Source organism: Amblyomma mixtum, chromosome 5 (genome assembly GCF_055824585.1).
Source record: "Amblyomma mixtum isolate Tamu chromosome 5, ASM5582458v1, whole genome shotgun sequence".
Classification (NCBI taxonomy): Eukaryota; Metazoa; Arthropoda; class Arachnida; order Ixodida; family Ixodidae; genus Amblyomma; species Amblyomma mixtum.
This window is the reverse complement of record NC_143016.1, coordinates 23,290,330-23,318,153: the sequence shown is the minus strand read 5'-3', so window position 1 is coordinate 23,318,153 and position 27,824 is coordinate 23,290,330. Positions and strand designations below refer to the sequence as shown.

Sequence of the window (27,824 nt, the reverse complement as noted above, 5' to 3'; positions counted from 1 at the left end):
CCAAACCGAAGTAATTCTGTGCGCACAATTTCCTCGGCGTACTTTTATTGTCATCACTAGCGTTCTGGTCTAAGTATTTTGCTCGTCTATCTTCTTCCGCACTCCACCTTGCAGTCAAAAAGAGCGAATAGTAAGTCGGCCACCCTTCGAAGAGCTTCCCCGCTCAGAATGAAAACAAATTGTTCCGCACCGTTCGGCGTCTGGGCGCCGTCTCCCGCCTACACCTGTGCGGACAAGATAAACAGCGACTCCTTGCTCCTGGCCGATGCAGCGACGCCCTCGGCGGCGCCCTAATCGATTACTCTTCGCCGCCCAGAGGAGGAAGGGCGCCTCGCTCGATTCGCTTCATGCTCTTACCATTTTTTTCTTTTCGAGGCTTAATAATGAATACGCTGTCGGGGCCACGTATTCGGCTTGTTTACCACGGCAAGAAATATGATTACATTAGCGAGCGTTCGGTGCGCGCTCCCGGCTGAGGGGACCGGCTTTGGTGACGCTCTAAGTAATGATGATGATGATGATCCCGTAATCTAAACACAATGGCCCTGTAGTCGATGATGTCGTCGGCGCTGGCATAGTCATAACGGCGTGCGCCGCGCGGTGAAAATAACCTACCTCGACACGCATCAGGAAAGCGAAAATGTTGGCGTCTACCTTCCGACGAGACTGGAAAATTCATGACCCTCGCGCGCGAAAATTTGCACTCTGACACGTGCCCGCAGGAACCGCCTCGGTTTTTTTTTTTCCTTTCTTCGAAACCGTCAGCGCGTCAGTGGCAGCTGCTGTATTTGCTTCTGTCGTTTCGCACGTGGCCACCATTCCGGTAAATGGAGTCTTCTTATGTTCCTTCGCGTCGGGAGCGGTGTGTAGAAAGGAATAGCAGCTCAAGTTGCCGCGTTAGGTACGATAGAATCCGGTATGAAGAAATTTGTCACCTGGGTGCCGTCAAATATAGCCCGTGGCATATGAGCGAAAGGGACACTTACTTTGACTGAAGCTTGCACGAAGAGCAGCATAGTGCAGCTCGTGTCGAGGGGTTCCCACATGCTTTGAAATGGCATGTTTATGAATTCACAGTGCATTCTGAAACTGCAGTTTAGTGTTCTTGAATGCCGAATGTTTCCTTATGCCACGCCATGTCATGATGTTGCTTGTGCGTCTGTGTCAAGGTTTATCAGACACCGACCAAATTTCTAGATGTCCAGCCTTGAGCCTAATGCCAGCACTGGGATGCTCAATACTTGTTCCAAATGTGCCCATGCTAATATTTGCTATCTACGCACACTTGTGCAGCAGCACAATTAAGTTAGCGGTGGATATAATACGCGCATGGGTGCATGTGCTGGTAATCACCCGGAATAATAAAGTCAGCAGTTGGCTACTTGGCTTACTGAAGCGCGAAGCCCAGAGATATATTTAAGTTTATCCGTTACTCTGTCTTCGTTGAAACGACGATGCTGTGAACGTCAGCACGTCCGCAGAGGTAATTTTGCCTTTCAGGTGGTAAGGGATTTCCAGCCCTTGGCGTCGCAAGCTGGATAAAGCGCACATGTCCTGCTGGGCGTCAGTGCTCGATCGCCGTTGTCGCAAGCTCGGCACAGACCTCCGACGGGCCTCGCAGAAAGCGGACGGATAGGCGCGGCCGAAAAGCCCTGACGTGACAGACCCCGAAAAGGAACCAAAGTTGCAGGCCCGCGGCCCATGCCGCGTCGGAACAAGACACGAGGCACGGTGTCCCGGACGGAAAGCGAGCAGGCCGGGTCAGAGCTGTCGTCTTCGCGCTTCAAGCGGCCTCTTGACGAGCGTGACACCGGATCCCTCTCGAGTGGTTCGGGCTTGGCTTGCCCTCGTTGCGCCGGAGTCTCGTCTTTCCGCAGCTCTTGTTCGAACGTGATTCATTTTCAACCTCTAGACTTCTTTTTTCCTTCTTTTATTTTGTATTCAATCTTTCTTGCTTCCTTTCTTGCTTTTTCTCCTACTTTTAAGACACATGCTGTCTTCTAAACGCCGTGCATGCACTCCGACTAATCATGCCTGTGAAATTACGACTGAAGTCCGCGCTCTGAGTGAGTCAGTATTTTGCGTTTTTGTGTTTTTAGCCTGCACATGAGTATTCTTTCAAATTTTATCCTGTGGTAGCACTCTCTTGTGGATCTTAATATCAATATGACGAACGCTCAGCGAGAAACATTGTCAAGAAAATTATTTTTGAAGCTAGTTGCTGTAATCGCCACTATTATTTTCAATATTTATTCTTTCACTCCTCCACCATCGGAAGCTATCGCCTGCCACGTCACTGCTAATAGCTACCGAGCTGTTTCTTGTGCTGGCTTCGTATCAGAGGCTGTGTTGACAAATACCAACAGGAAAAAAAAAAAGCAACTGGAATTTTCGTGGTCAGCAAGTAGCATGAAATTAACAGCCTTCAAGATAACCGTGGTTCATCTAAACGTACAGAATAGCGTTAATATGCTTGCCGCCTTATTCCAATAAAATGATGTCTTTCAATCGAAGTTATTGGTTGCGTGTGACGTAAACACGTATTTGCGTTTTCCACACCTTCATCTCCGTAAAACATGGTGAATGGTTCGAAGTAGTGGCAGTATTTCTCCCTGAAATTAACACAATAAACAAACGCCAACCATAAAACTTGATCGAAGCTGCAACTTTGGGAGGACGTAGCTGTCACCAAATTCTCAAAAGAACTGCACTTAACTTTTTTTTTTTTTTTGTTGCTATCTTCTCTCTTTATGAAGAAATGTTTCTTCTTGTCAAAAAGCTCGTCGCATTCGATCGCTCTATCTTTAGAGCGCCTCGATTTCGGCAGACTGGATTTGCCGGGGATATTGTCTTCTCAAGGTTTCAGATTCTGATCACCTTCATGAATCCTCAAGGCCACCCAGAACACGTCGTTTGCCTTGTTTTTGTGTTGTTCAACTGAACCTGAACATGGGAAAAATTCAGAAACAAGAAAAGGTTCTGGTTTAAATTATGCGTTTGGGTGGGCTCGCGTGTCTGTGTTGATGTGTTCTACTTGCTGAGAAAAACACATCGCAACCCCATAAAAATAGACAGTTAAACGTTAAAACCGAAACAACTTATCAAAAAACTTCACAGATGGGATGCTCTTTTCACGTAGTTATCTGACTTTCCCAATTACAGCAAGTTTTGCGGAAGTATAAAACCGGGTTAACAGATTTCAAAGGAGCGCGGTTACTACGGCTCTTCTTCAGCTTTCCGCCTTGTTTTTTTAGTACTCATGGTTTTCAAACAATTCCTTGAAAGCACTTCGAGCGCGTTTAAGACACTTGGCGCTTTTCGTTCATGCCGACTGCGTCAGTTTGTAAATGTATGCTTTATACTTCTACTTCTGCGCGAGTTAGCCTGGAGCGGGCAATTTTTTTCCTGCTTATTTTCAGTTAATAATCAACGACAAAAGGCAACGCACTTGCGGGAGTTTGTAAGATTCAAGACTGGCTAATAGTACAGCATGAGGCCGCGCCTGCGCTTTTCTGTGAGTTCGCCTATAGCCTAAAATATGTGCAGCCTGATAATACGTGCCTCATAATAATATGTGCAGTCCGAACGCAAATACGAAAGCCTTTACATTCGACTTCAAGCAAAACAGTAAGCAAAAACGAAGCACTAGCTTTGGCATAAAGTGCCGTGCTTTATCGCGCTCAATCTTGAAACTCGAACTATAGTGTCAACACAATAAGTACGGTATAAGAAAGAGCCTCCCGTTTCTTTTAATTGCCTGAGCAAGTGACTGCTCCCTTTTCCCGAAGCCCTCAGTTTTTCTTCTCGTTCTGTTCATCTGAAATTCTTCCCCTTTCAGATTCTCAATAAAGCGAAAAGGAGCATTAAAATATATTAAAGTTTAGAAAATATCAGACAAGAAAAACAGCACACAAACTCGAGCTCACTGCAAAAGCAAGCAATATAAAGAGAAAAACCTTTGCCAGTGCGTGCGCAAGTACAACAATACAAAGACAAAGAAGCCCAGAAAGTCGGGCAAAATCAAGGGAAGGAAAGAGGGTGTGTGGGGAAGGGCACAGAGAGCGTGATGACGGCCGCCGAGACGCTCGAAGCGGAGAAGGAGGCGTAGTATAGAGAAAATTAAACGCAAACCTTGCACCGTTCCTAATATTGAATATTTTATCGATCGGCTTCTGCTTTTCCGTCGCTTTTGACCGGGCCATATATATCGCCCCGCGCCTTTAGAACAAAAAAAAATGCAAACTAAAGGAAGGAGCAGAATCGTGCAAAAATAAACTATGCACGTACGCGCACACAATGAGCGTGAGGAGGAAATAACTCGTTCGGTGTAAAAATCTATGGAGAATATGCACAAACGGAAACCGATAGGGAGGACGAAAGAGCATAGATCAAACTGCATTCGTTTTCTTGGCGGGAAAGCTTGCGTGAAGGAAAAAATATACATCAAAATAGCTTCACGGTGAGGAATATGACATTCAGATTCCAACCCTCCGCTCGTCTTCTACACCGATGTAATTTATGCCAAGTTCCACGGAGCCATAGAAGCATTTCGCGTATTCCAATGATTCCGTTTAAACTCGCCGGGGGGCACCACCGCGCAATCGAGGAGTTACTGTTGCCTTTTAATTCTGAGCGAAAATCATGAAAACAGTGTTTAGACATGCACAGTTGCAGCGAACACATACCTGGATGTCTGATGTAAAAGCTTGTCGACTGAGTGTAATTGAAACGCAATTTTGTTATAATCCGTGCGCGAATTCTTTAGCGGGAAATTTTTTTCTCTCGAGCTTTCACTACGTATTGAACGACGGTCACTTCAGAAGTTCTGACAATATTTGCGCTAGTTCACTTGTTTGTTTTTCAGCGTTTTGTTTCAGAGTGCCTGCTAGCAAAGCAAGATAAAATTGCACTGTGCACAACTTTTATTGAAGCTCTGGATCTGCATCAGCAGTAATGGAGCAGCATGCATTACTTGAATGAAATCATTAGCAAAAAGACCTTAAAATCTGACCTCTGCTATATACCGCGCTTGCCACCATGTCTGTTTATCTTTCGTCATGTTATATTTGTCAAATTGGCTGACATCCTGTCAAAACAGCCATTAGACACTCTTCCAAAGCAAAAGGAGGAAGTGTACATGGATGTGGGCCAGTACGAGCTCTGCACAGGGCACATGCTGGCGCTAGAAATGTTGCAACGCTAGAAATGTCGGTAATAAAAGGATAACTTAACAAATAAACGCCCGCGTCTGAGCGAAGTGCTCCATGGTACGTTCAAGACCTTGCAAGAAACTAAATAATCATGGCACTTGGTGGTGTTCTGTGTATGACCTTAGCAAGGAGAAACAAAAATTGAAGGAACACATATAACTCTCTATTTAGTGGAGAGCACGCTACATTAAGACTTCCTGACGATCAGCTAGGAAAAAATGAAGACCTAAAAACGGAATGGTGAGAGAAGTGCCAGCTTATCCAGCCGCTCGCACCTTCAAACTTAGTGTTTTATTTCATATAGTGAGTGAGTGAGTTGAGTTGTTTGATGCTACATGTGGAATTAGCCTTGCTTATTCTGCCAGTAATTGCTCCACCATAGCGTCACTTATAGGTATGTTAACAATGTCCTACTCCTAAAGGCCCTCTTTCTAAGGTAGTACATGGGCAGGGCCACGGGGATGGTGGTGGAGGGAGTGTCCTGTACAGAATAAGGGACGTAAAATCTAAAAATAAAAACGCAAGTTTGATCAACCGGATAAGAAAAACAAGGTAGACAAATTAAATACCTGAGGCCAAGCAGAGACGCATTGAGAGAGAGAACATTATCCTATAGCTAGCGAATAAAAGAATCAGGCATGAAGAATTAACCTCAGTGCGTCATTTTAGGCAAAAACCGGAACAAGAAAGCAATTGTGAAGGTACAAGATTAAAAGATGAAATGAACAAAGGGAATTGAGTTCATCATTAAAGAGGTAGTTACAAACCAACAATGAAGTTCAGACTGTAGGGAAACATTCGTATAAAATAAGAAACGCATAAGAAAAAATTCAAAAAGGCAATGTTCCTGCATAGTAAATTACTCAAATTCAATGCAGTGTCGAAAGGCAATGTGTGCTGGAATAGATGACCCAGCGAAGGAAGGTACGCTTAACTTGGTGAGGATGGTCGAGGCGATCAATGCTTTTGCCTAAAGGGAAAGAACAGTGAATTTTAAGGATTCAATTTTTTTTGGCCCAGCAAAGATAGCTGTCTAAGGTGCTGTATTGCGCAATGGTTTCATTGGAAGCACTGCGGGAAGTTTAAAATTTTTAAATCTGCGCATGCGCCCGTTTTTATGTACTCCGACGCTGGAAACAACGATCAGCGAGCGCGATGTCATTGGGCGTGGGCAGAAGTGCTGTGAAAAAGTAATTAAATCTCATCCGCCAGACAGCAATAAGATACATTTAGTATATACAGGGTGTTTCACCTAAGACTTTCTGCAATTTTTAAAAATAAGCTATTTGAAATAGATGCGCGCTTTTTCTGGCATAGCATTGTCAGTGGTGTAGTACATCATAATGCAGCTAAGACGTGCTAACTAGCAGGCTTGTTAACCAATATTTAATAGTTGACTTTTAAACTATTACCGTTGGGCTCCTTAATTATTGAGAGGCATGCAGCCCACCGTAAGTGATGTCCGTATCCGTTTTTAGAATTTCTAGAACGCGATTATCCTCGGCGCTGTGGCCCAACAAATTTTGGCTATTTCGACGAGTTACGTGCACTGGAGAGGTTGCTTTGCCTGCAAGCTTCTCAAACCGCATGTATTTTGGCGCGATGTAGGCGAAATTTGTTGGGCCACAGCGCCGAGAATAATCGCGTTCTAGAAATTCTAAAAACGGATACGGACATTACTTACGGTGGGCTGCATGCCTCTCAATAATTAAGGAGCCCAACGGTAATAGTTTAAAAGTTAACTATTAAATATTAGTTAACAAGCCTGCTAGTTAGCACGTATTAGCTGTATTATGATGTACTACACCGCTGGCAATGCTATGCCAGAAAAAGCGCGCATCTAATTCAAACAGCTTATTTTTAAAAATTGCAGAAAGTCTTAGGTGAAACACCCTGTAGAGTAGCGTCTATTTTAGTTCATACGCCCACAGCTGTTATGGCAGAGTGATTTACGCCTCGTCGGCGAAAGTTTTGGTAAACACTGGTTGCCGCTCCACCCGATATATCCAAAACACCGTGGCGCCATCTAGTTACCAAATATAAAAGCGCATGGTGGACGATTCGAAGGGAGCTTTGCTTTTCATCGAAGGGCGCACTGGAGAGAGTGTAAACTACAATAAAAGAAGAACACTCCTGAATTAAAAAGCTACTGTGCACTTAAAACCAATAAGCGATATTTTACTGAGATTTTGTCACATGATGGGCTACCGAAAAAAAATTTTCACCACAAAATTGCTTGATACGCGATTTTCAATGCCGAATTAAAACTACAAATCCTCATTTCTTTGATATTAAAGTGCTCGATTCTTACACATAAGGCACGATACTTTCATTTCCGCTATAATCTCAAAAGTTTTGGTCACTGTTCGGTGCCTTTTAAGTACGTATTGTAGAAAGAAAGCTACCTCAGTTTGCATGCCTTAATGGAGTTACATTACAACTCAGTTATTCGATGCCACTAGCGCCTCACGCGTTCAGTTTAAAACTTAGACGCAAAAACTCCCAAAGAAACACACGACCGCTGTTGCTAAGCGCAGACACGCCTGGCCGGTTCTCGTCCCTCAAGTACCTCGGGCTTCTGCTCTCCGGCTTAATCCGCGGGGCACGCAGATACGGAATCCATTCTCCATCGAAAAGCTTGACGTGCAAGCCCAGAGCTCTCCACCCACTTGCTATAAGCCCGTTCATTTCAAATTAGCGTCACCGCGCTGACTGCGCAAGTACTGGCCACCTCGCGGCCTTTCTCCGAGCCCCCCACTCGGACGTCCTTGCGGCTCCCCTTCATCCCGGGGACTCGCTCATTCGCACATTGCTTTCGGGAAGCGGGGCGGAGGAAGAGGAGTGTGGAGAGGGTGAAAGTGCAGCTCGACAATGACCAATCAGGAAACTGGTTAACGAGTCTTAAGAGGCCCGTCGTGCGCCTCTGCCTCGCACTCCGGTTTCTTTCCTCCCTTCTCCGCCACCCTCTTTCTGTCCCTGTACTGAGTAGCTGCAGGGAGCCGTTCTCAGGCGCCGGAAAGCCTTTCCTTCCCCTAGTGCTCTATTCCTTACGTGCTGCTGCCTTCATCCGGTAGTTTATGAGCGATTACTGCGCCGCTGTGCGGCCATTCCTAGCGCTGCCGCGGGAGGGAGCCCGTCTACATTGGGGTCTGGAGAAGAAAGCTGAGCATCGAGCACTGCTTTCGGGCCCGGCCGGAGGCTTCGTGTTACCAGCGCCGTTGCTAACGCGTCGGATGACTTCTTCCAGGGCACGTATACAGAGGGAGATGGGAACGGCGCCGCTGAGAGGCTTTATCCCTGTGTTCCCCACTTGGGGGTGTTCCAATTTGGGTTGCTGCGGTTATAGCCGGTTCGGTTTCGGTCCGTTCGTTTCATATCTTTCTTCTGTTGGTCCACACAGGGCAATAAATGCGAGTCTTGTGTAGCTAAGGAGTTCCGGCTGCAATTTCTCGGTGGAGGCGCCTTTCGAGAGTTGCGCAGATTTCTTAGGAGGACGGGAGGAACGCAGGTGTATGTAAATCTCAGTATACTTGTATCATGTAACTTGAACTCAGTTCTTAGTTTTTTGGTAAAGAAAAACGATCGGTTGGTTACTTTACGGACATGGACCTAATAAACCATACTGCAATAGCACCAAAGACAGAAACAAAAAACGAGCCGAGACAAACAGCGCCATGTCTGTCTTTCCTCGTTATTTTTTTAATGCGATCTCATCAGCGAATCGCAGAATGCTATTCGCTGATGAATGCTATCGGTATTCTCTATTAAGTCTTCTCCACAACTGTTTCCGGTCCAAGCCTATGAATGCCTAATCTAAACAGGTGGTGAATAGCTTTGGAGAGAACGCGTCTCCCTAACTGACACCCTTCCTCACTGGAATTTTGTTGTATTACTTAATAGACGAATACGATGGCTGTGCAGCCGCTATAGAAACCTTCCACTATTTTTACCTAGGGCTCGTTTACACCAAATCGTCACCCATCATGACTCTTTCTCCTCCTCCTCTTCCCCAGTGCATAGTAGCAGGCCAGGTGTCAATCGTTCTGGCAGACCTCTTTGTCTTCATTTCAATAAATTTATCTCTCTCGTCTACACCCTGGTTCAGCAATGCCTGCACGACTGGTGAGAATTCGAACTCAGTCAACTGTTTTGTCATAATCTATGAAGTAGGGGTTAGTTATATTCTCCGCATTTCTCTCACCTTAATCTTAGCATTAACATCATATATTGTCCAGTAGCTTTTACAAAAGTCTGCCTGCTCATTTAGTTGATCGAAGTATAAGGTTGTCCTGATTCTAGTCCCCATTACATTAGTAAATACCTTGTAGGAAACAGGCAGCTCACCGGTGTGTAATTTTTCAAGTCCTTAAAAAGCAGTTATCAGCACTTCCTCAACAGCCTCCACTTGAGAAAACAGAAAGCGACCAGCTTCAGGGAGACGTCGATGGCGAGCACTAATAAGGAGTAAGCAAGCAAGTTGACGTCCTGTGCGTCTTTCCTTTTACGAATTAAGATGACGTTATCGTTCTTCCAATATTCTGGTACTGTCGAGGTCGTAAGGCATTTCTTATACAAGATGGCTAGCCTTTCTAGCACAATAACCCGCTGCCCTTCAACAGACCTGTTTTTACCTGATCCTCATCAGCTATCTTCTCCCTTTGCATTGCTCCTAAGGCTTTCGTTACTTCCTCTTTCGTTACTGGCTGGATGTCCAATTCCTGTGCACCGCTGCCTCTCTCAATAACGTCCTGATTAGACTGGCTGCTGTATAGATCTCTGTTGAACTCTTCGGCCACTTTAACTATCCATATTGCCAATGCCATTGCCCTCCTTGTCTCTTAACGCATACACCTTATTTTTGCCAATGAGTAGTTTCCTCTTGACCGCTTTTAGGCAACTTCTGTTTTCTAGCGCATGCTCGATTCCTTGCATAGTGTGCTTCCTTATGTCGTTACCTTGCGCTTATTGATTAGCTTTGATAGCTTTGGCAGTTCTGTTCTGTCTGTGGGATTAAAAGCTTTCATACTTTGCCGTTTCTTATATCTTTCGTCTCCTGAGAGAGCGTGCCTATATCCTGTCTAAACACCTTTCCGCCTCTTTCTACTGCGCACTTCGTAATGACAGCTGTGAAATTTTCGTTCATTGCTTTACATTAAGGTCGTCGTCCTCTGTTAAAGCCGAATATCTGGTCTGGATCGACATCCTGAATTCGCCTACTTGCCCTCTTACCGCTGACTCGTTAATGGTCTTCTGCTTTATTAGATTATTTCGCTCCTTCTTCATGCCCAGGCTAATTCGATACCTCACCGTCCTTTGGTCCTGACATCGCACTTTTCCTAATACCACCACATTCTGCACAATGCTAAGGTGAGCGCACTTATGAAGCCTATTTTATATTTAATCTCTTCCCTATGACTCGACGATACGAATGTTCAAATTATTGCTCTGCGGTATGAATAAAGTAAGAAAGAAGTAAAATAGTGAGATACTACGTATCGACCAAGGGTGGATGGATACGACGATTAAAAGGGAAGCAACAACAGTCACCCGGAGCAGTCCTGTAGCTGCAGGCATGAATGTCTGTTTTCAAAGGGCGATGTGGAAGTCAGTCAGTGGGGTAGCTTACATTAATTTTGACCATCATCATAATAGACTCGTAGTGCGGTGCAAGCATTGCTGCAGGCGCCTCTGAAAGCATCTAATTGCTTAATCGCAAAATTACTTGATTAAAAGCTCGACTCCAGTACAACGCCCTTTCATCTTGATAGGCTTCGATCGGCAGGATGCTACCTCCAAGCATATTTTTTTCGGCGGTATAGACAAACCGTACTATAGGCTCTGCCAGGTCGGGAAGTTTCGTTGGCGAGCGGCATTATCCGGCCATTAAACGTCGGTGCCAGAACATATTTCGGTTCACGAAGATTTTATAATAATCACGTTCAAATTAAAAGCTTCCGGCATGTACCGTAGCACGGGCCAAGGTGATGATATATGACAAAGCCTGGAGAAAAAGTATTGGAGACCGACTTAAATAGCTTCAATATAGTAAGTTTTAAATAGTTCATTTCTTTCTGTTTGTTTTTTTGTTTGATTGTTTGTTTCAGCATTCAAAATAACCTTCAGAAGGAAATATGTCTGATTAGACGCAGGAGATAGCTCCAAAAATAGCGCGCCCCTGTCCGCCATGGCATCCTTCGTTGGCTTTTTGGACAACAAATATTAATTACCGATCATATACAATATATATAAACTGTACAGCGCGACTGTAAAAGGTCTTAAAAGTGAAGTATCCCGGTCCGTGCCCACAATATGTACAGTGCAGGGTGATCAAAATTAAGCTTTACAAAATTCTTAACATTAGACACTGAGGGGTACGTGAAATCCACCTCTGCACGTAAGTTATGCGGCCAGACGGACACAAAGCGAGAAGGTAATTGTCACAGACACCTAATTACCTAAATATATTAATTGACTTTTCATAGTCACTGCGGCTGGGGTCAATGTTTCTATTGTAACTATGAGGCGGTAGCATTTCTTGATTACTCCATTTGGCAGCATTCTTCGAGCGCACGGGTGTACCGAGATGCCCCCAAAACTTCCACTGATTGCGCGTAATTACGCATGCAAGGCAGTTGTAGTCGACGCGAAGCTCCTGCCTAGTGTAACGCAGCGTTGCGTCGAGCTTTTCTTCCATTTCAATAGCCGATGCTGAAAGGGTAACAGTTATCAGCTCCACCAGTCGCTCCGGAGAGTGCCGTTGGGAGATGAAGCGCCGCTATACGCCGATCGTCGCCTAGCTGCTTGAATGCGCAATTCGCAAACAGAGCTGGAGATTACGACACAAATATCTCGGAAAGCACGCGTGCTGGGACAGTTCTGTCAAAGGCAATTGGTTATATGCACGATCGTCTGTTATTTTCCGCTTACTGCCATCATTAAAAAGGTCATTATTCGATTTTAGTTAATTAGTTGCCTTACGGTGACAATTATCATCTCACTTTCTATGCCCCTTACCGCTTAAGTGTAGAGGTGGATTTCACCTACCTCTCAGTGCCTCATTTATTAAATCTGTAAAGCTTAATTTTGCTCATCCTGTAGCTGTTCCTCCGGACGGTACGAAGCTTACTGCCGGTTACGTTTAAATGCTACTTATGAAACGTGTTAGGCTACCACGTGTGATTTGAATAAGTCCATTAAGTGCTCTATACCCGTCCATCGCCCTGACTTGACACAAAACAGGTTAGCCAGGAATGCGAATGCGTGATAACAAATACCTGCGCCACTGTCAGCCGTAGAGACGCACCCGCGCGCACGCGTGCGTGCGCGTGTGTGCGTGCGTGCGTGCGTGTGTGTGTGTGTGTGTGTGTGTGTGTGTGTGTGTGTGTGTGTGTGTGTGTGTGTGTGTGTGTGTGTGTGTGTGTGTGTGTGTGTGTGTGTGTGTGTGTGTGTGTGTGTGTGTGTGTGTGTGTGAGAGAGAGAGAGAGAAAGAAAGGGAAAGAAAGAGAAGGGCAAAGGTTGGTACCAAGACATGTTTCTTTAAGCCTCGTTGGTAGAGAACTGAAAAAATTATTGAAATTTGGAACAAGTGTTTTGTGCTAAATGAACGGTTGACGACCCCGTCATAACCGGAGGTACTTTCTTCACGCTAGTGCGGCGAAAGTTTCCGCACGTAATAAAATCGACAAAGTTCAAACTGCACTAAACTGTAGCTGTTTGACGAAGATGCTGCAAGACGGGCGCTTTGCGAAATTTTTATTATGCAATAACATAATTTTATTTTTATGTGTGTCTGACAAAAAAAATTGTTTCCCGTAGCTAGTGGTGACTATATGTAAGACCGCCTGATGTTCGTCTTCAGCTGCCATAGAAGATGCAATGAATTCTGCAATTAATTATTTCCCTAAATGTCTTGCCTTCTGTGAGACGGTTTCAGAATATCACTTGTTATGAAGGTCCGAAATTTCAACATGGAAGGCATAATTGTGTCTTCCCAGAAAAATTTCCAATTTCACTGGGCTTTACGAATAAGGAAAACATTCCTCATGGATGTACTGTCATTTTTATCATCCCATTTCCAGAGGATGTAAGCACTTTCAAGGGAATGACTTGTACTTGCTGATGAATATATTAACCCACCCCTTATGTAATACCACCGAAGAGAGTCTTTAAGGGGAATAAAATGAAGTGAAGCAAATGTGTTAATCTTTTGGTTCGAAGGTTTCGCGGATAACCATTTTTGGAAAAGAAATGCACAAACGAGTAATATCACAAAAATCAAATGTAATTGTAGCTATCGCTACCCCTCAGTTGACTCAGTTGAAACAATAAAAGGAACGTGAGAACAAAGCCGATGTTAAATAACGAACGTTCACTACAATCTCAGATAGCAAAAAAAATGCACCAGAACAAGACTAACTATCTGCGTCCTCTATATTACAGAAGCCTGTCGGGGAAGGTTTCGTTCGAGTTAAACCAGAATTCAGCGCGGCGCAGGCGATAAAAGCAGGCACAAGGTTGCTAGCACCACCTTTGATACGTAGTTTGCTGCAGGAAAACAAGACCCAGCGAAACACGCTTTTCACTCCAAAGGAAATAAGAGAATTCAATTTCCGTGTGAATGGCTTTCTGTTAATCGCTCCATAACAGCAGTAGCAAAAGTTGGCGGCTTGTGCTACAAAGCCAACACTTTTGACAGGGATGTATTGTAGCAGTGACAATAAAAGCGCTTCCAGTCGCGTCGCCTGTTGCCAGGTGTTTACCTTGCGACGTCTCTCAATCCGGTCGGTCGTGGCTGCCTCCATCCCGAGAGTGCTCTCTGTGCAGCGTTTTCTCTCTTCTACAACTGCGCGCAGCGAATACTTCGAGACGAAAACACATCTCTTTCGAGCAAGTCTGCCGCGATTCCGGGGAAGAAAACAGCTGCAACCGGATGCGCGGCTTTCAAGTTGTGTTTCCTTTTCTCCAGGTCGGCACCGTTTTCGACTAGTCTCCCGTGAATTCCCCTTTTCTATATTTCCCTTTTCTTCTCCCCTATTTCACTGCCCCGACTTGAGGGGATAAACAGGCCAGGATATATTACCGCAGAAGATATCTCCGCAGTGCCGGCCTACCTTGGTTCTTCTAAGGAGACGCGCTTGCATGTTGTTTCGAGAAGGCGAGCTAATACCGCAAAACGCACGCAAATGCAACCGTTCTCTCTCCGACTCCGGCAGCATCTTGTGTTGTCCATGGAGCACTCTTTTTACGCTTATTGTTTCTCTCTAAGCGTCTCCAGCACGGTAGGCTGTCGGTCACGTGACGATGTCAAGTCTAAACATCAAAGCGTGCGCTATGCCAGTAACGCACCCAACCAGCAGAGCTCAAGACAAAGTGACTCTACCGCGCGTCGCGCCGGTGTTCGAACGACGTGAATAACAGGGGGGAAAGAAAAAACAGAGTGAAATTCCTGCTGGGGCAGCTGTTCGGGGAGATATAAGGCGGCAGGAAGGGTGACAGCAGCACGCCGGGGCTTCAAGCCTCGCTGGAGTTCGAAATAAGGAAATAAGGAGGCGACGCCGCGTTGTATACGTTTAGCATACGTAAGAAATTCAGCGCTCCCTCCGCCCTCCCAGCACATCTTGGAGATGTGGGATTGAAACGAGTCTCGGGGGCTCCTGCAGAGCCTTCGCGGGGCGCCAAGTCTCGAACAAGCGCCGCAAGAGTGCACTGTTTGCGCTATTTTGCTCTTCCACGTTGCGTATCTTCGTTTCGCCTAGTATATTGTTCGCAGGTAGTGGGTCACGGTTCTCTGCGGTGGCTCTACTGGCTATAGCTTATTATTCTGCCGCGTTTCCGGGCAAAGCACCGAGCCGGCATGATCCCAATAGAAGAAGCCGTTTCCGAGAAATTTCGAGTATCTGTCACTATTCTGTACAAACAATTTCAGAACACGTGCCATTGAGAGAATTTCACCCCAAGCGTGTATGAAATTTGAAGTCGATTTCCTTTCTTTCTCTTCGCACCGCCGCAGTCTCGGCACATCCCATCGGGAATGGCGGTGGAAAAGAGTGCGATCACGTAGGGCACGTTCCGCACTGCTGATTAAAAACAAACCAGACCTAACGCACTCCTGAATAAATATAACAGGCCTGCGTTTCACGCTGTCTCTCGCTACTTCCTCGCTATTCAGAAAGCAGGTGACTGGTTGTACTGACAGGGAACCAGATGCATCCGGATTGCCACAGGTGAAAAGCTTTTCTTCGTGCGCATGAGCCAGCGTTCCTACACCCCACCTTTCACGCGATCAGGTGTTCGTCTTTGGACTGATGAGCAGCATTGTTCGGCGTCCAGGAGCGTGCTCGTGTCACCATCCAGCATGGATTTGGCAGAGCCAAATACGAAAGCCACTCCAAAGCGCATGGGGGTCCGGTCTTTGCTGCTGAAGGGCCTGTTTTATTTCACGACCGGGCGCAGGAGTTTCGGAGGCGACGCCTCGACAGCGATGGCAGGGGAGAACGGAAGGGACGTTGTGGAGCGGGCCGCTGCTCCTCTTAGCATTTTGATAGGACGCGGCGATGCGGCAGCGACGCCTGCCAGCCCGATGGATCCACGGCGCATTTCGTCCGAAAAGAAGACGCGGCGCGGGGCCGCCTCTCGATATCCGATGGCAGCTCGATCGCTGCTGCTACTGCCTCCTGCGCGCGCGCGCTCACGGCTCGCCTGCTGCATGGCGGAAATAGGCGCGCGGTACATGAAAAGGCCCCCGCCGCCGCCTTCCCCCCCTCACCCTTCCACGTCCTCCTCCATTCCCTTTTTGCCCGCCGTCTTCCCCCCTGCTCTTTTTCGAGCATGTTCCTCTCTGATCCGTGCTCTGAATTCGAACCAGCATTATTTTCTTCATCGTGCTCGGGAAGATTGCTTTCGATCTTTTCCCGAGACGCACGAAACGAGTGAAGCCTGTAATGACGCCGCGATCGAACATCGATGGCCAGATATTTTGAGTTATGCGTCCGTTAGTTTCGTGCCCTATAATGGTGAATATTACACCGTCCACAAGAATGAATTTCGTCTGCGGCTACCAGTAGCTATTTACTAGGTCTGCGCGGGCCAGTACTGGCGGATATAATTTGCTGTTACCGTTCTGGATGACAGAATTTGTGGATGCTGGCATTTCAAAAAATTTTCGTCCATTTCCTAACAGGTACGCCCCCACTATTCGTCTAATCTTTCCTTAGAAGAATTTTGGCTCAACTTGCTCTAAAGAGCTCTCCTGCAACAAGTATGCCTTGACTAGCGAACTATGGAGCGCTACGGTGAGGTCTGCGGGTTCCCTTTTTGAGCGGAAATCACGCGCAGATGTTTACAAGCCCTGATGATACTCCGATAACTGTGCTTTTTATGCTTTGAAGCATGCGATCCTTGGTGTCTTCGATGTTCTGGATTACTGCGTCCACGTCGCTGCGTTAAAGACAAAAGTGAGATAGGCAAGGACGAAAACAAAAGTTAAATAAGTCGCTGCCGATTGAGCTGCAATAACAATTTAATGAACGAACTTAAAGAGCCAAGCTCAATTCTTTATGTATTGAAGAGTTAATCACGTCGACGTTATAAAATTTCTTATTTGCGAACTTCACCTCTCACATCAGTAATGCTAAGATGAAAAAGGAAGTGGTCGTACGGGGGCCGTATTCTACAAGCTGTCAATTTTTTATTTTCCAATGGCTGGCGACCGTACCTAACCATCAGCTGTCATTGACTACCAAGGGCAGCCAATGGTGAGGTCGCGGTCGCCAACCACCCAACAGACAGGTCGCTTGCCACAGACGCTCGAAAGCCGCGGGTTTATCTGAGTGATCAATTACATAAGACCAAATAGACATAAAATGGACAATGGGAAATTGACAGTTTAAATATTACGCCCCCGGTCTTGTCTGACTCTTTTTTTCTATAGCCTGTTGTTCTTAACGGTATGATCAGACGAGTACCCGGTTTTGTGATATCCTTCGCTAAACCGATCGCTTGAGACGTGAACGCAAAATTCGAAGTCCTCTTCAAGCTTTCGAGTGATTGTATGCGTGAGTACAAGAAAATTTTATTCACTCCAACCTTTAAGTGCCGCGGTGCACATCATATATTCGTGTACCGCCTATAGCAGCCTTTCAAGGTTCACCGGTTTTTCTAACTCGGTGAGGAAAGTGCCCAACCGTTTGAAGTATTTTGTTGAGTGCTTTAGTTTTAACCGAAAACGACTCCGACATATAGCAGACACCTAAATCCCCATGTAAAGTGTATCCCTTGAAGACGTTTTGCACTCAACTGTGCACATTTCCCTGCTTTTTCTCAGACTGCACTCTACCTAGCACTGATTCCTTTGTTTCAGGCGATTTATCATCTGTCATATTTTAAAAAAGATGTTTTTTACTCCAACTAGACGATGCGGCAAACAGTATTTATTGAAGCAGTGAGTGTCGTGGCACTTTCTCTGTCATTTTTTTGCTGACAGATTTTACCACCACTATAAATTCTCTTGGTTTAATTTCAAGTGTCACACGTATCTTCAAAAAAAAAAAAAAAATGACTGCACGATCTCTTGAGTGGTCAATTAAGAAAACCTTGGATTTCAACAATACGTTTTCCAGCCAATTTGAGAGTTTGTAAGAAATTTTGCACATGCGTGTAAAACAAAAAAAAATATCCATTGGTGTGTTCCGTCGGAAAATAAACCAATTTTCTTTCTTGAAGATTCGATCCTCTGTGTCCGTAAAGCTGTTTGCGGACGATTGTATTATATTTAAGTCTATCAAATCTGTGTGGCCAGCTTACTTTGAACGCAAATCTCTAATATTTAGCTAAATGGTGTAATGAATGGGAAATGGTTATTAACTTTGACAAAACAGTTTCTTTCTGCATCTGTAAAAATAACATAAATAACATTGCAATCAGAGCTGTAAAAGAATATAAGTATCTAGGTGTCACAATAACGTCACGGCTCAAATATATATGCTCCTCCGCCCGCAAAAAGTTAGGATTTCTGAAGCTTCGGATGAGCGGTTGCCCTAGTGCCCTAAGACTGAAGACATATAAATCCATTGTAAGGCCAAGTCTCGAATATTCCTGCATTGTATGGGACCCCAACACGATAGATGACATCCAAAAACTAGAAAGAATGCAACGTCTTGCGGCATGATTCATTTACAACCGTTACAGGCTCCCAGACTCTCCTTCCGCCATGTTGAAACTCGCAGACTTTGAACCACTTTCAGATAGAAGGAAGAAAGCCCATCTCAACTTCCTTCATTCATTATACTTTTCTCGACTTGGTATCCGACCTGAAAATTACATCGTTAATGATTCTACACGAGCCTCACGCCACAAGGATGCCCTTAGCCTGAAACCTATTTTTGCACGCACAAATACCTTATGGGGGCTATTCTTGTGATAACGCTCAAAGGGCTAGAAGCAGTTGTCGCTCTCTAGCACCAGCGTGCCAGCCCTAGCAGTCAGAGCTGTGACCCCCAACCCGCGGTGCGGTGAGTCGCAACCACGGCGGGTTCGGGCCAGAGGGGACAAACACAAGTATGCTACTCGGAGGAGCGTTTATTGCTCCCGAGCAATACAATGCAGCAGCAACAATACAACCGCCGTAACGAGCGAGGATGTTCCGCTCGCGTACGGGGGTGGAAAACACAAAGGGCAGAACGCACGCAAAAATGTGGGGGAAGTAGGTTCCGCTCACCTCGCGTGGTTCCTCGCTCACGGCCCGCGGCGGTCAAGTCACACACGGTGGCCGGGCGATAAGGGCAGCGGTCTCCGTGGCAGATCTCCGATCCGTGCGTGTGCACGGCTCCCGCCAGAAGACGAGCGAGCCTCGGGAGAATCGCGTCTCCTCCCGGGCTGTGGAGAGGAGGTCTCTCCGTTGTAAGAGGGGAAAGAGGGAAAGTCTCCGCGGCGGGGAGCGAAAGGAAGCGGGGGTGGCGAGAGTGCCCTCCCTCGCAAAACCTCCCGAACGGCGCGCGCATAGCATCGCGTGATAATTACGCGCGGCCGTTACAATGGGGCAGGGGATTCATGTGTATCCCCACAACCTACAAGTTTTCTTTTTTTCCGAGAACAGTTTCTCAATGGAATGCTCTACCGGAGAACTCTCCGTTGCTTTGTAATCATTCTTGATTTTCACTGCTGGCTTAGTAGCTGTACTGAAACCGCGTTTTCAATTGTACTTTTGCGTTGGTTGTTTTGTGGCATTTATATCGTTCGGTACTATCGCACCTGTTTTGCTTTTCCCTCCAGTATGTATTTGCCTCCCCTGCTTGGACATATAGCATGTCCGCAGTGTTCAATAAATAAATAAATAAATATATTATTTAGGCGGAAAATATTTCTTTTGAATAAAAGCGATAAACGGCCCCTGCAAGGGTTATCCCTAGACCCTCACCGACCTCTAAAATTTCTAAATTTTCTTAAGTTTGGTCACTCAGACAACGGAGGTGCCGGATATCACCCAAGTGCCAGTGGCTTAAAACTTAAGACAGGATGCCGTCCTCTTTCTCGTCATAATCCTCATCATCATCAGTCACGCAAAGTTCAATGCAGGACGAAAACCCCTAGCAGGTATCTCCTATTACCGCCGACCTGCTTCATCCACGACCACACTCTTCTAGAAAACTGGAGAACTTGATCAGTGCAGCCGTAATTCAATCATCCTCTTCAGCATTTCACTTCCGTTCATAAAAGCATAACTTGCGAAGAAGCAAAACTATTTTCTTTCGGATCGTTTCGTTCTTCGAAGTTTTTTATTGCTGTCAGGGCACTTTTACGCCCGCCTCGGCGTTAAGCAACAAGCCAGGTCTCGATATAAGCGGCGACAATAACCGCAGGCAAGGTGAACCCCGAAAGTTAAAATTGGCCCCGGGCGGAAAAGAAATATCGGAAGTTAATCATTTCCCTCGCGTCCTTCGCGGAAACAGTCGTCGTCCGGGAAACCAAGCGCGCACCTCGATTGCTCCATCGCCGACAGAATCCGCACCGACAGGCGCGCAGAGAGGGGCACTGTTTGCGCTCTCCTTGAGCTGGAACGTGCTGACGGCTTTTCCCGCTCGGCCTCGGCCACGCGTCGCCCGCCCAAGACCTCGGCACGGTGGATCACTAAGAGGCCAGTTCCTCTCGACGTGCATTGTTTTCTACCTTTGTGTATTCTCGACGCGTTCATCTTCATCGTTCCGGCCGCGCGGCCACTGTTTGTCTACGGCTCCTTCTTCGTCGTCTTTGTCCGCTCTCCCCATCGCTCTATCGCGATCCTCTTCTCTTCTTCTTTCGTTCTCGATGCGTAATGTTTCCTGCGGCGTGTTTCGCGTCCCGTGCGGTATGTCTGGCTCTTTTTCTTGCCTTCCATTTTTCGCCTTCTTTCTTTTTGCCTGTACCAAGGCTACAGAGTAAGTTTGCTCTTTCACGAGCGTCTTCCTGTCAGATCACGTTTTGTCTTACTTTTGAACGCGGCGGTGTTTGCCCTCCCGGCACTTTTCGAAGTTCCATGCGTTTCTTTCCCCGCCTATTGACTCTCGCGGGAGTTGTATAAGCGTGGTGCCTGTTCTTTGCTTCTTTTTTTGCTTTCTTTATTTATCATTTTTGTCGGTTTTCCTGATTGTTTGACGCATCTAAGTTGACAGTTACGCACACCAGGTGCCTGCAACGCAAACACAGGCAGTAGTTGAGCGAGTGACGTTAAAAGTGAACCAAACGGGGCGCCTATTCGTATTTTACAGGGCTGAGCTTATGTGTGCAGTGTACCTACTTCCGTTAAGAGTGTCGAAAGAAAACTTGAGCACTTTAAGTCTACGTTTTCCAGACGCTCAGTACCAAATTAGCGCATGTTAATGTACAGGGTGTTTCACATAAAGACTTTACGCTCAATGAAATGTTAAATGTAAATCACATGAGACTGCTAGAATTCTTGTTTAAATTTTTTGTTAGTTAGGAGGACACTCTTTTCGGCATAGCACTCTCAACGCTGGCGAGCATCGGAATACAGCTAAGGTGTGTTTACAAGCCGACTGGTTAACTATTACTGAATAGCTCATTTTAATTTTTACTGCAATCTTCTTATTAACTGAGGCGTTCGTTTGAGTAAGTGCCGGAACAATTTTTATATTTTCGCAAATGCCTTTCTCGTAGTCTGTCCAGCGCAAGGAATTTCAGGGCCGCACGCGTGTGTAACTGAAACCGCGCGGCTGGAGAGAGCACTAGCCACGCCAACGGGCGCATCTTACCCGGCGGCGCAGATGTTACTTTTTAGCTTGTTCTGATGCGCGCCACGAATATGCTATGCCGAAAAGTGTGCTCTTCTGACGCAGAAAAACCCTTAAAAAAATGCGTTTGACGTTAAACCCGCTGTATGTGGGAGTCTACACACTTAAGCCCTCATCGCCAAGTGCTTCAGCCTATGCACACTATACTAAATTTGCTAGAACTTTCGGGCACACCCCTGTTCCAGGGTATTTCCCTTCCGATTTCGACTTCACTTCAATCCCCGTAACTGCATGAAAGACACTGACGGTCAGTTCACAACTCCTTTCCAGCTTGACGCAGCTGATGCGGATCGCCTGACTTGCTTTTCGCAACTAAAACTGTAAAACGAACAGCTATCAGCTTCACCTATTGCTCTGGGCCCTTGGCACACGAACACCATGCGCAAGAGCGGTGTCGCACACGGAGAAGTTTCGCGCCGACCTCCTCCGCCCGGCATGCTTGAGTAAGCAGATTTATTTGGAAGTTTGGAGGCAAATATCTTGTAACGTGGCCATGCCCAGATAATTCTATCAAATGGAATAGTATAGGAATAAGGCCGTCTCTAAGTTTCCAGTGCTAACATCATAACTGCATTGAATAAACTGTTAATTCGTGGATATTACTTAATTAGCAGATTGAGAAAGTTAATAATTTTCTCCCTTTGTGTTTGCTTGCCAGGCCGGATAACATACGCGCAAGAACGTCATTCGTGCGCTATACGATGCTAGTTTTTTAAGAGTCGTAAAATCCTCTTTTTGAACACCCTGTATATAGATTGCGGGCTTAAAAAACAGACTTGCAGAAGTCAAACAGGTGAAACTGATAACTTCCCGCTTGCGCTTACGGATATACCTCAATCTTAGAAGTGTCATCTGCTACAGCTGCGTAATATCAGAGAGGAGTTTCGCGCAGATTGTCACTGTCTTGCACACGAAACACGGTGTCAGTTGGAAATTCGAAAGCGGATGTCTCGTAACACGCCCGCGCAACAAAATTTCTACCAAAAGAACAGGACCAAAATAAGAGCACTTCGATGTTTTTTACACAAACGTGCACGATAACGGCAGCGAGAAAATATTTAATTAATTTTAATTAATTAGGAGATTGAAGACAACAATTATTCTCTAACTAAGTGTCCGCCGGCTTGTATAACCAACATGCGAAAACTGATTTCGTGTACGTGTCATCTAATACAGTTAAAATATTCGCAAAGTTCATTTTTGAACATTCTGCATATCAGAAGACGAGTACGCAGATATCGTTATAACTGAAAAAAAAAGTAAGAGAATGGCAATGGCAAGAGAATGGCAGGCAATTGAACAGAATAAAAAAAACACAAATATAAAACAAACAACAAAAGCACAAATAAGACACTTTGGATGAAATAAGTAAGCAAAAGAATCGATCAAAAGCACAAATAAGACACTTTGCATGACATATAAGTAAGCAAAAGAATCAAAAGAATGGCAGCGCGGCAAAGAACGAAGATTACTGCAGTATTAAAATTATACAAACAGAACACTAATACAATGAATCTTTTTAGTAACAAACCCTGCAAAAAAGGAAGCCATGAACAAATAAAATAACAATGTATGCGAAGAGTTAAGCAGTAGTTATTGAAGATATAAGTTTAAAATATTTATCAGGATCAGTGGTTGTTACGATATGTGAAGGCAGAGTGTTCCAGTCAGATATTGTGCGTGGTAAGAATGAATGCGCATAGATAAATGATCTGCACGTGAAACGTCTAACTTTAAAGGGATGATCGCGGCGGTCAAAAATCGAAGGAGGCAAAGAAAAAAAGTCGTTATGATGTGATGGTTGATGATCAAGTTTATGAAAAAGTGACAGTCGTGCAATTTTACGGCGGAGACATAAATCCTGGAGACCTGCGCGTTTCTTTAAGGCCTATATATATTGTGCCTAGTGATTTCATTACCTTTTATTTCATTCGTTCGTTTCACGTGTAAAACATTAGTAATAAATTCACTAACCACCCACTGTTTTCCTTCTTGCGAGAATAGATTTTTTTTTACAGAGCAGCTGTTAATGGCTTGTTTGCCGGTTGAGCGCCGGAGTTAGTGTTGGTGGTGTCTTTGTTGCAAGACCACGTGACAAGATGGAGTGCTCCTCACACGCCCGTGACCACTTCGTCTTGTTTGTGTATCAGAGCGGAGTAGCGAGGCGCACTGATAATGTTCGGAAACTTTACATGCTTACCCTGAATATCTATACGTGACTGATGGCTGGGTATGTAGCTTCTGAGATGCTACATACAATATGACACCAAATGCCAGTGATTATGAGTGGCTCGAATTTTGATATCTTGGATCAAACATTGACGACATGTAGAGTACATAAGCTTTCATTTCACCGACCACTATGCAGCCTCAAGAATATTCATAAAGAATCAGATTTGCTCCAAATATTAAAAAAAATAAACAAAAACATGACCGTGAAAATATTCGCAATATCTGAACAAAACCTTCTTAATACTTCAATAAGCTTAAAAAATAACAGAACTTATTCATTTAATCGCAGGAATTGCCCACAGCAGCTGTGCAGCAGTGGCGCATTTCCGCGAATCGTAACCATCCAGGGAATTTTGAAAGAGTTGCCGCCCCGTACGAAGACATAGGAATACCGACAAGTGAGCCTGATCGACCGTTATGAAGTAGAACACCGGCCTAAGCCCTGTTGTAATCGACACACTGCGAAACACGGCTTGCTCGTTACCTTCAAGCAAGAAACGTTCCGAGTATTTTGTGCAAAGACTTTACGTCACTTCTTGGAAATTAAAGCTAATGTGGACGTCATTGCTATGGCGGCTAATAAGGCAACGAGGAGAGCCGCTGCTTCGAAAATACGTGCTTGACTTCGGGCTGGGCTTTGAAAACACGTGCCCCCCAACTCAATTATTTCAATAGCTTCGCTCTCATGCTACTCAGGTGTTTTTTTTTTTTCTACATCATGAGTGCAGCCTTTCTCGTAAAGGGTTTTTATAAATTTAAAAAGTGCATGCCAAAGGAAAGCATATGTATAGTCGGGAGACAAGGAATAAGATGTATCTTGCAAAAGAAGGCGGCGTGGAAGACGAAGACAAAAGAGGCGCAGAAAACGGCAGGACCGACGCATTTTCTGCGGCTGTCTTCGTCTGTTACGCCGTCTTCTTTTCTAAGTCTCATGTGTACCAACTAGCCATACAGGAGTTCTACTTGAATGAGATGTATCATGTACCAACAGGAGTTCTACTTGAATGAGATGTAATTCTCTCGACACGAGGTATGGCGCTGGTGCGACTGAAGACACGCAGGGGCAATCGGAAGTGATTGGGAGGATCTTTATCTTGCAGTGAACTTAATTTGGCCCATAATGACGATGGCGAAGATGTCGACAATGGTGATGATTGTAGTGGTAGTGCCGGTGTGGTGATAATAATGCTGGCGTTTATCCCTCGCTTCGCTCCCTCAGTGCCTTGCAATAAGCGTGCCCTAGTACATTGCCTGCACGTCTACTTTCCACTCACGGTGCAGGTCCCGCGCACAGCCTTAGGCCTCACGGCGAGGCTCGGGCGCCCGAGGAGTCCGGAAGCGTGGTTTCCAGAGCTGCTCGTTCTCGCCACGCCCGCTCGGCGGAGGCGTCGCTCGTGTCGGCGCCCGAGATCCTGAATCCCAAGCTGTTCCCGGACATCGAGCAGCCGGCATTCGACAACAGCACGCCCCGCAACGTCACCACACAGCAGATGCAGACCGTCTACCTGCACTGCATCGTCAACAACCTCGGCGAGCGCACGGTGAGCGGAGGAATTTTGTTTCCACGAGTTTCGCTGCGCATACAAGCAACTAAGAACTTATTTTGGGCTAACGAGTGCGTTGACATTACCGATCTGCACTGCGCTGCAATACGATAAAACTTTAACACTGCTACAAAGCAGATAACGTGCTGACTGTAACGTGTCTGGCGGCTGCTGTAAAAGAGTATTCTCTTTCCTTTTTGAAATAAACATATGCATCACCCCCTCCACTGACAAGGTAAGGATTTTCGCACCCGTATTCTCAGAAAGGCCTGCTCTCAATTGCCTCTTGAAAACGCCCTTTCCCTGCGGTGAACTTTGCTCCTTTGAGTCAGATTGCAGTACTCACACCATAAAAGAGAATAATGACGGTCAAGTTCGCGAGCAGTAAGAGTCATAAAGGAAAAGCCGTAGAATGCGCCATCTCTTTGTTATTTTATATTTATTTATTTATTTTATATATACAAGTACCTGCACCTCCACAAGGACATTATTGCAGAGGAAGGAGGAAGGGGGGACATTTTAGAAACGCGCATGCTCTAATGAACCAGTTCCAGACAGAACGCATACAGCAGAGGTTACAGCAAGGTTATTTTTATCCAGGGACAGGGCTTAAAGCGCGGAAGAGCGGAGCAGACCGCCGCGGAAGGAAGCCCGACTCTCGACACGTGCCGCTCTAATAGCCCATGCATTAAGTTTTCAGCAGCGTCTTAATTCAACAACCGTCTGCAGGTAGAGCTGAGTTACTATTCACGGGTAAAGTACCCTATTCGCTTCGCTTGCAGAGCCTGGATAGCCCAAATCAATAGAAAACTCTCACGAACCTTTACACATGCGCCACGGTGTAAGAGCATGCACACAGTTCTACACGTGCCATTATAATTTCTACCTGTCCGACTATCCCCACGTGGATAGGCACTCACTGCTAAAAACTCTTCCGCGTCGCCAGTGGCCTTTGCAGCCTCTAATAGATCTTCGCGTACCTCGGCTACTAATTGCTGTTCACGAATCTTTGGGTTTCTGTTGAGATGTTCGCCCAAGAAACATTCTCATGTATGCAAACACTTCTACAGACATACTTAGCAACAGGCTTGTGTCTACAGGAATGGACACGATGAAGACGCAGCGGTACATTTTTTTTTTAACGAAAACATTATTGTGTGTGTTTACTTCACGCAGCCAAATTATGGGCAGTGGAGCAGAATTTAGCAAGATGAACACTTCAGCCTTCGTTCGATTGTGTGGCTGTGCATTGCCGAGCTTGGCGGAAAATCAGGTTAAATGAGCGAATTTCGTTTCAGTTGTGCTCTTGTTCCAGGCGCTTGAAGTATTAATTGGCTTCTCGCACCCGGGAAATTCTCTGCTACACAAAGAAAGATAAGACGCACCGTAAGGCAGCTGTTATTGCAGACTGGTTTTGCTTTAGCTGTGGCCTCTGGTTTTTATACATGTAAATGCGACGTTGCTTACATAACAAACATTGAAAATTCCGGCAAGCCCTTGGCACGCTTAGCATATAAAATGTTGCCACTGTGTGCACCGCTATCGTTATGCAAAAAATCTAAAGAAGTCGCTGGCGCTGGAGACGAATATGTTCACTTTACGCTACACGGAGATTTTGCACATTGCAGAAGAGATTATAGAAGAAATCGTTGCTTACCTGAACATCTAGAGATTCTCAAAAAGCTCTAGCATTTACTTTTATTCAGTTTTCAAGCTTTCTAGAGAACGGAGGACGGGAATCACTTAAAGCTTGAAAATAAAAACAAAACTGCTTTCGAAGCAAAAAACTCTCTAAGAGCTGAGCGTCTTTCAATTCTTTCGCCCACTTTATCAGTGCGATATTAATCTATAAAAGCGATCTCCAGTCAATTTCCAACACCGAATTGTTGAGAGACCTCAGGATAAGCGCACAAATAACAAATCAAATAGCTTGATTTTGTCGGGATCTTCAGAATTAAGGTAAGCCTTAAAACAGCCTGCCCGCATGGTGCTTTCTCTTTTATATATATATATATACAATCCTTGTAAGCGCGTTTCCGTTCATTTTCTATGTTTATGCTTTTCGCCGGTTACTCACGTACATGTTTTAATCACACCTCGCACATCGGCGGCTTGTGCGCTCTTAATAACCCGTAGCGACCTTGCAACGTGAATTCCAATTTATTGCGCCCAGTTGCCTTGAACGCAAGAACTGAAATTGGCAGACACTCAAGATTTCAGAAATAAAAAAAAATAGGTCAACGACCTGCGGAAGTTTCCGGCAGTTGTATTTCATGTTGTCCAAACAGACAAGCAAGTGCGAAAAGCGTCATTTGCATGCGAGGAAAACTCCCCTTGTCTGCCGCCCGCGCACCTCAATACCGCCTTTCTCGTCATCATAAATTATTTTAAGCCTCCCGTTAGCGTTTCCCTTCCCGACGCAATTTCTCAGCGCGCTTACATTCTCCCGGGCCCGCCGCCATATTTCTCGCTTCGCGCTCTGGAAGAGAGCCGCCGCACCGCGACGTCGGCGTAGCGTTTTTTACGGCGCTCTCGTCTACCGCGCTGCTTTTCTT

The 27,824-nt window shown here is 45.6% G+C and overlaps 1 protein-coding gene across 1 annotated transcript in view; it reads left to right on the top strand.

The window, feature by feature from the left end:
• The window catches only part of LOC149341536 (zwei Ig domain protein zig-8-like), a 194,259-nt gene that overhangs the window by 70,251 nt on the left and 96,184 nt on the right, over positions 1 to 27,824 (top strand). Inside the window, exon 2 of the mRNA XM_089543637.1 lies at positions 25,007 to 25,266. Within this exon, the coding sequence (XP_089399763.1) occupies positions 25,007 to 25,266 (260 nt within the window). The remainder of the gene's footprint in view (positions 1 to 25,006; positions 25,267 to 27,824) is intronic.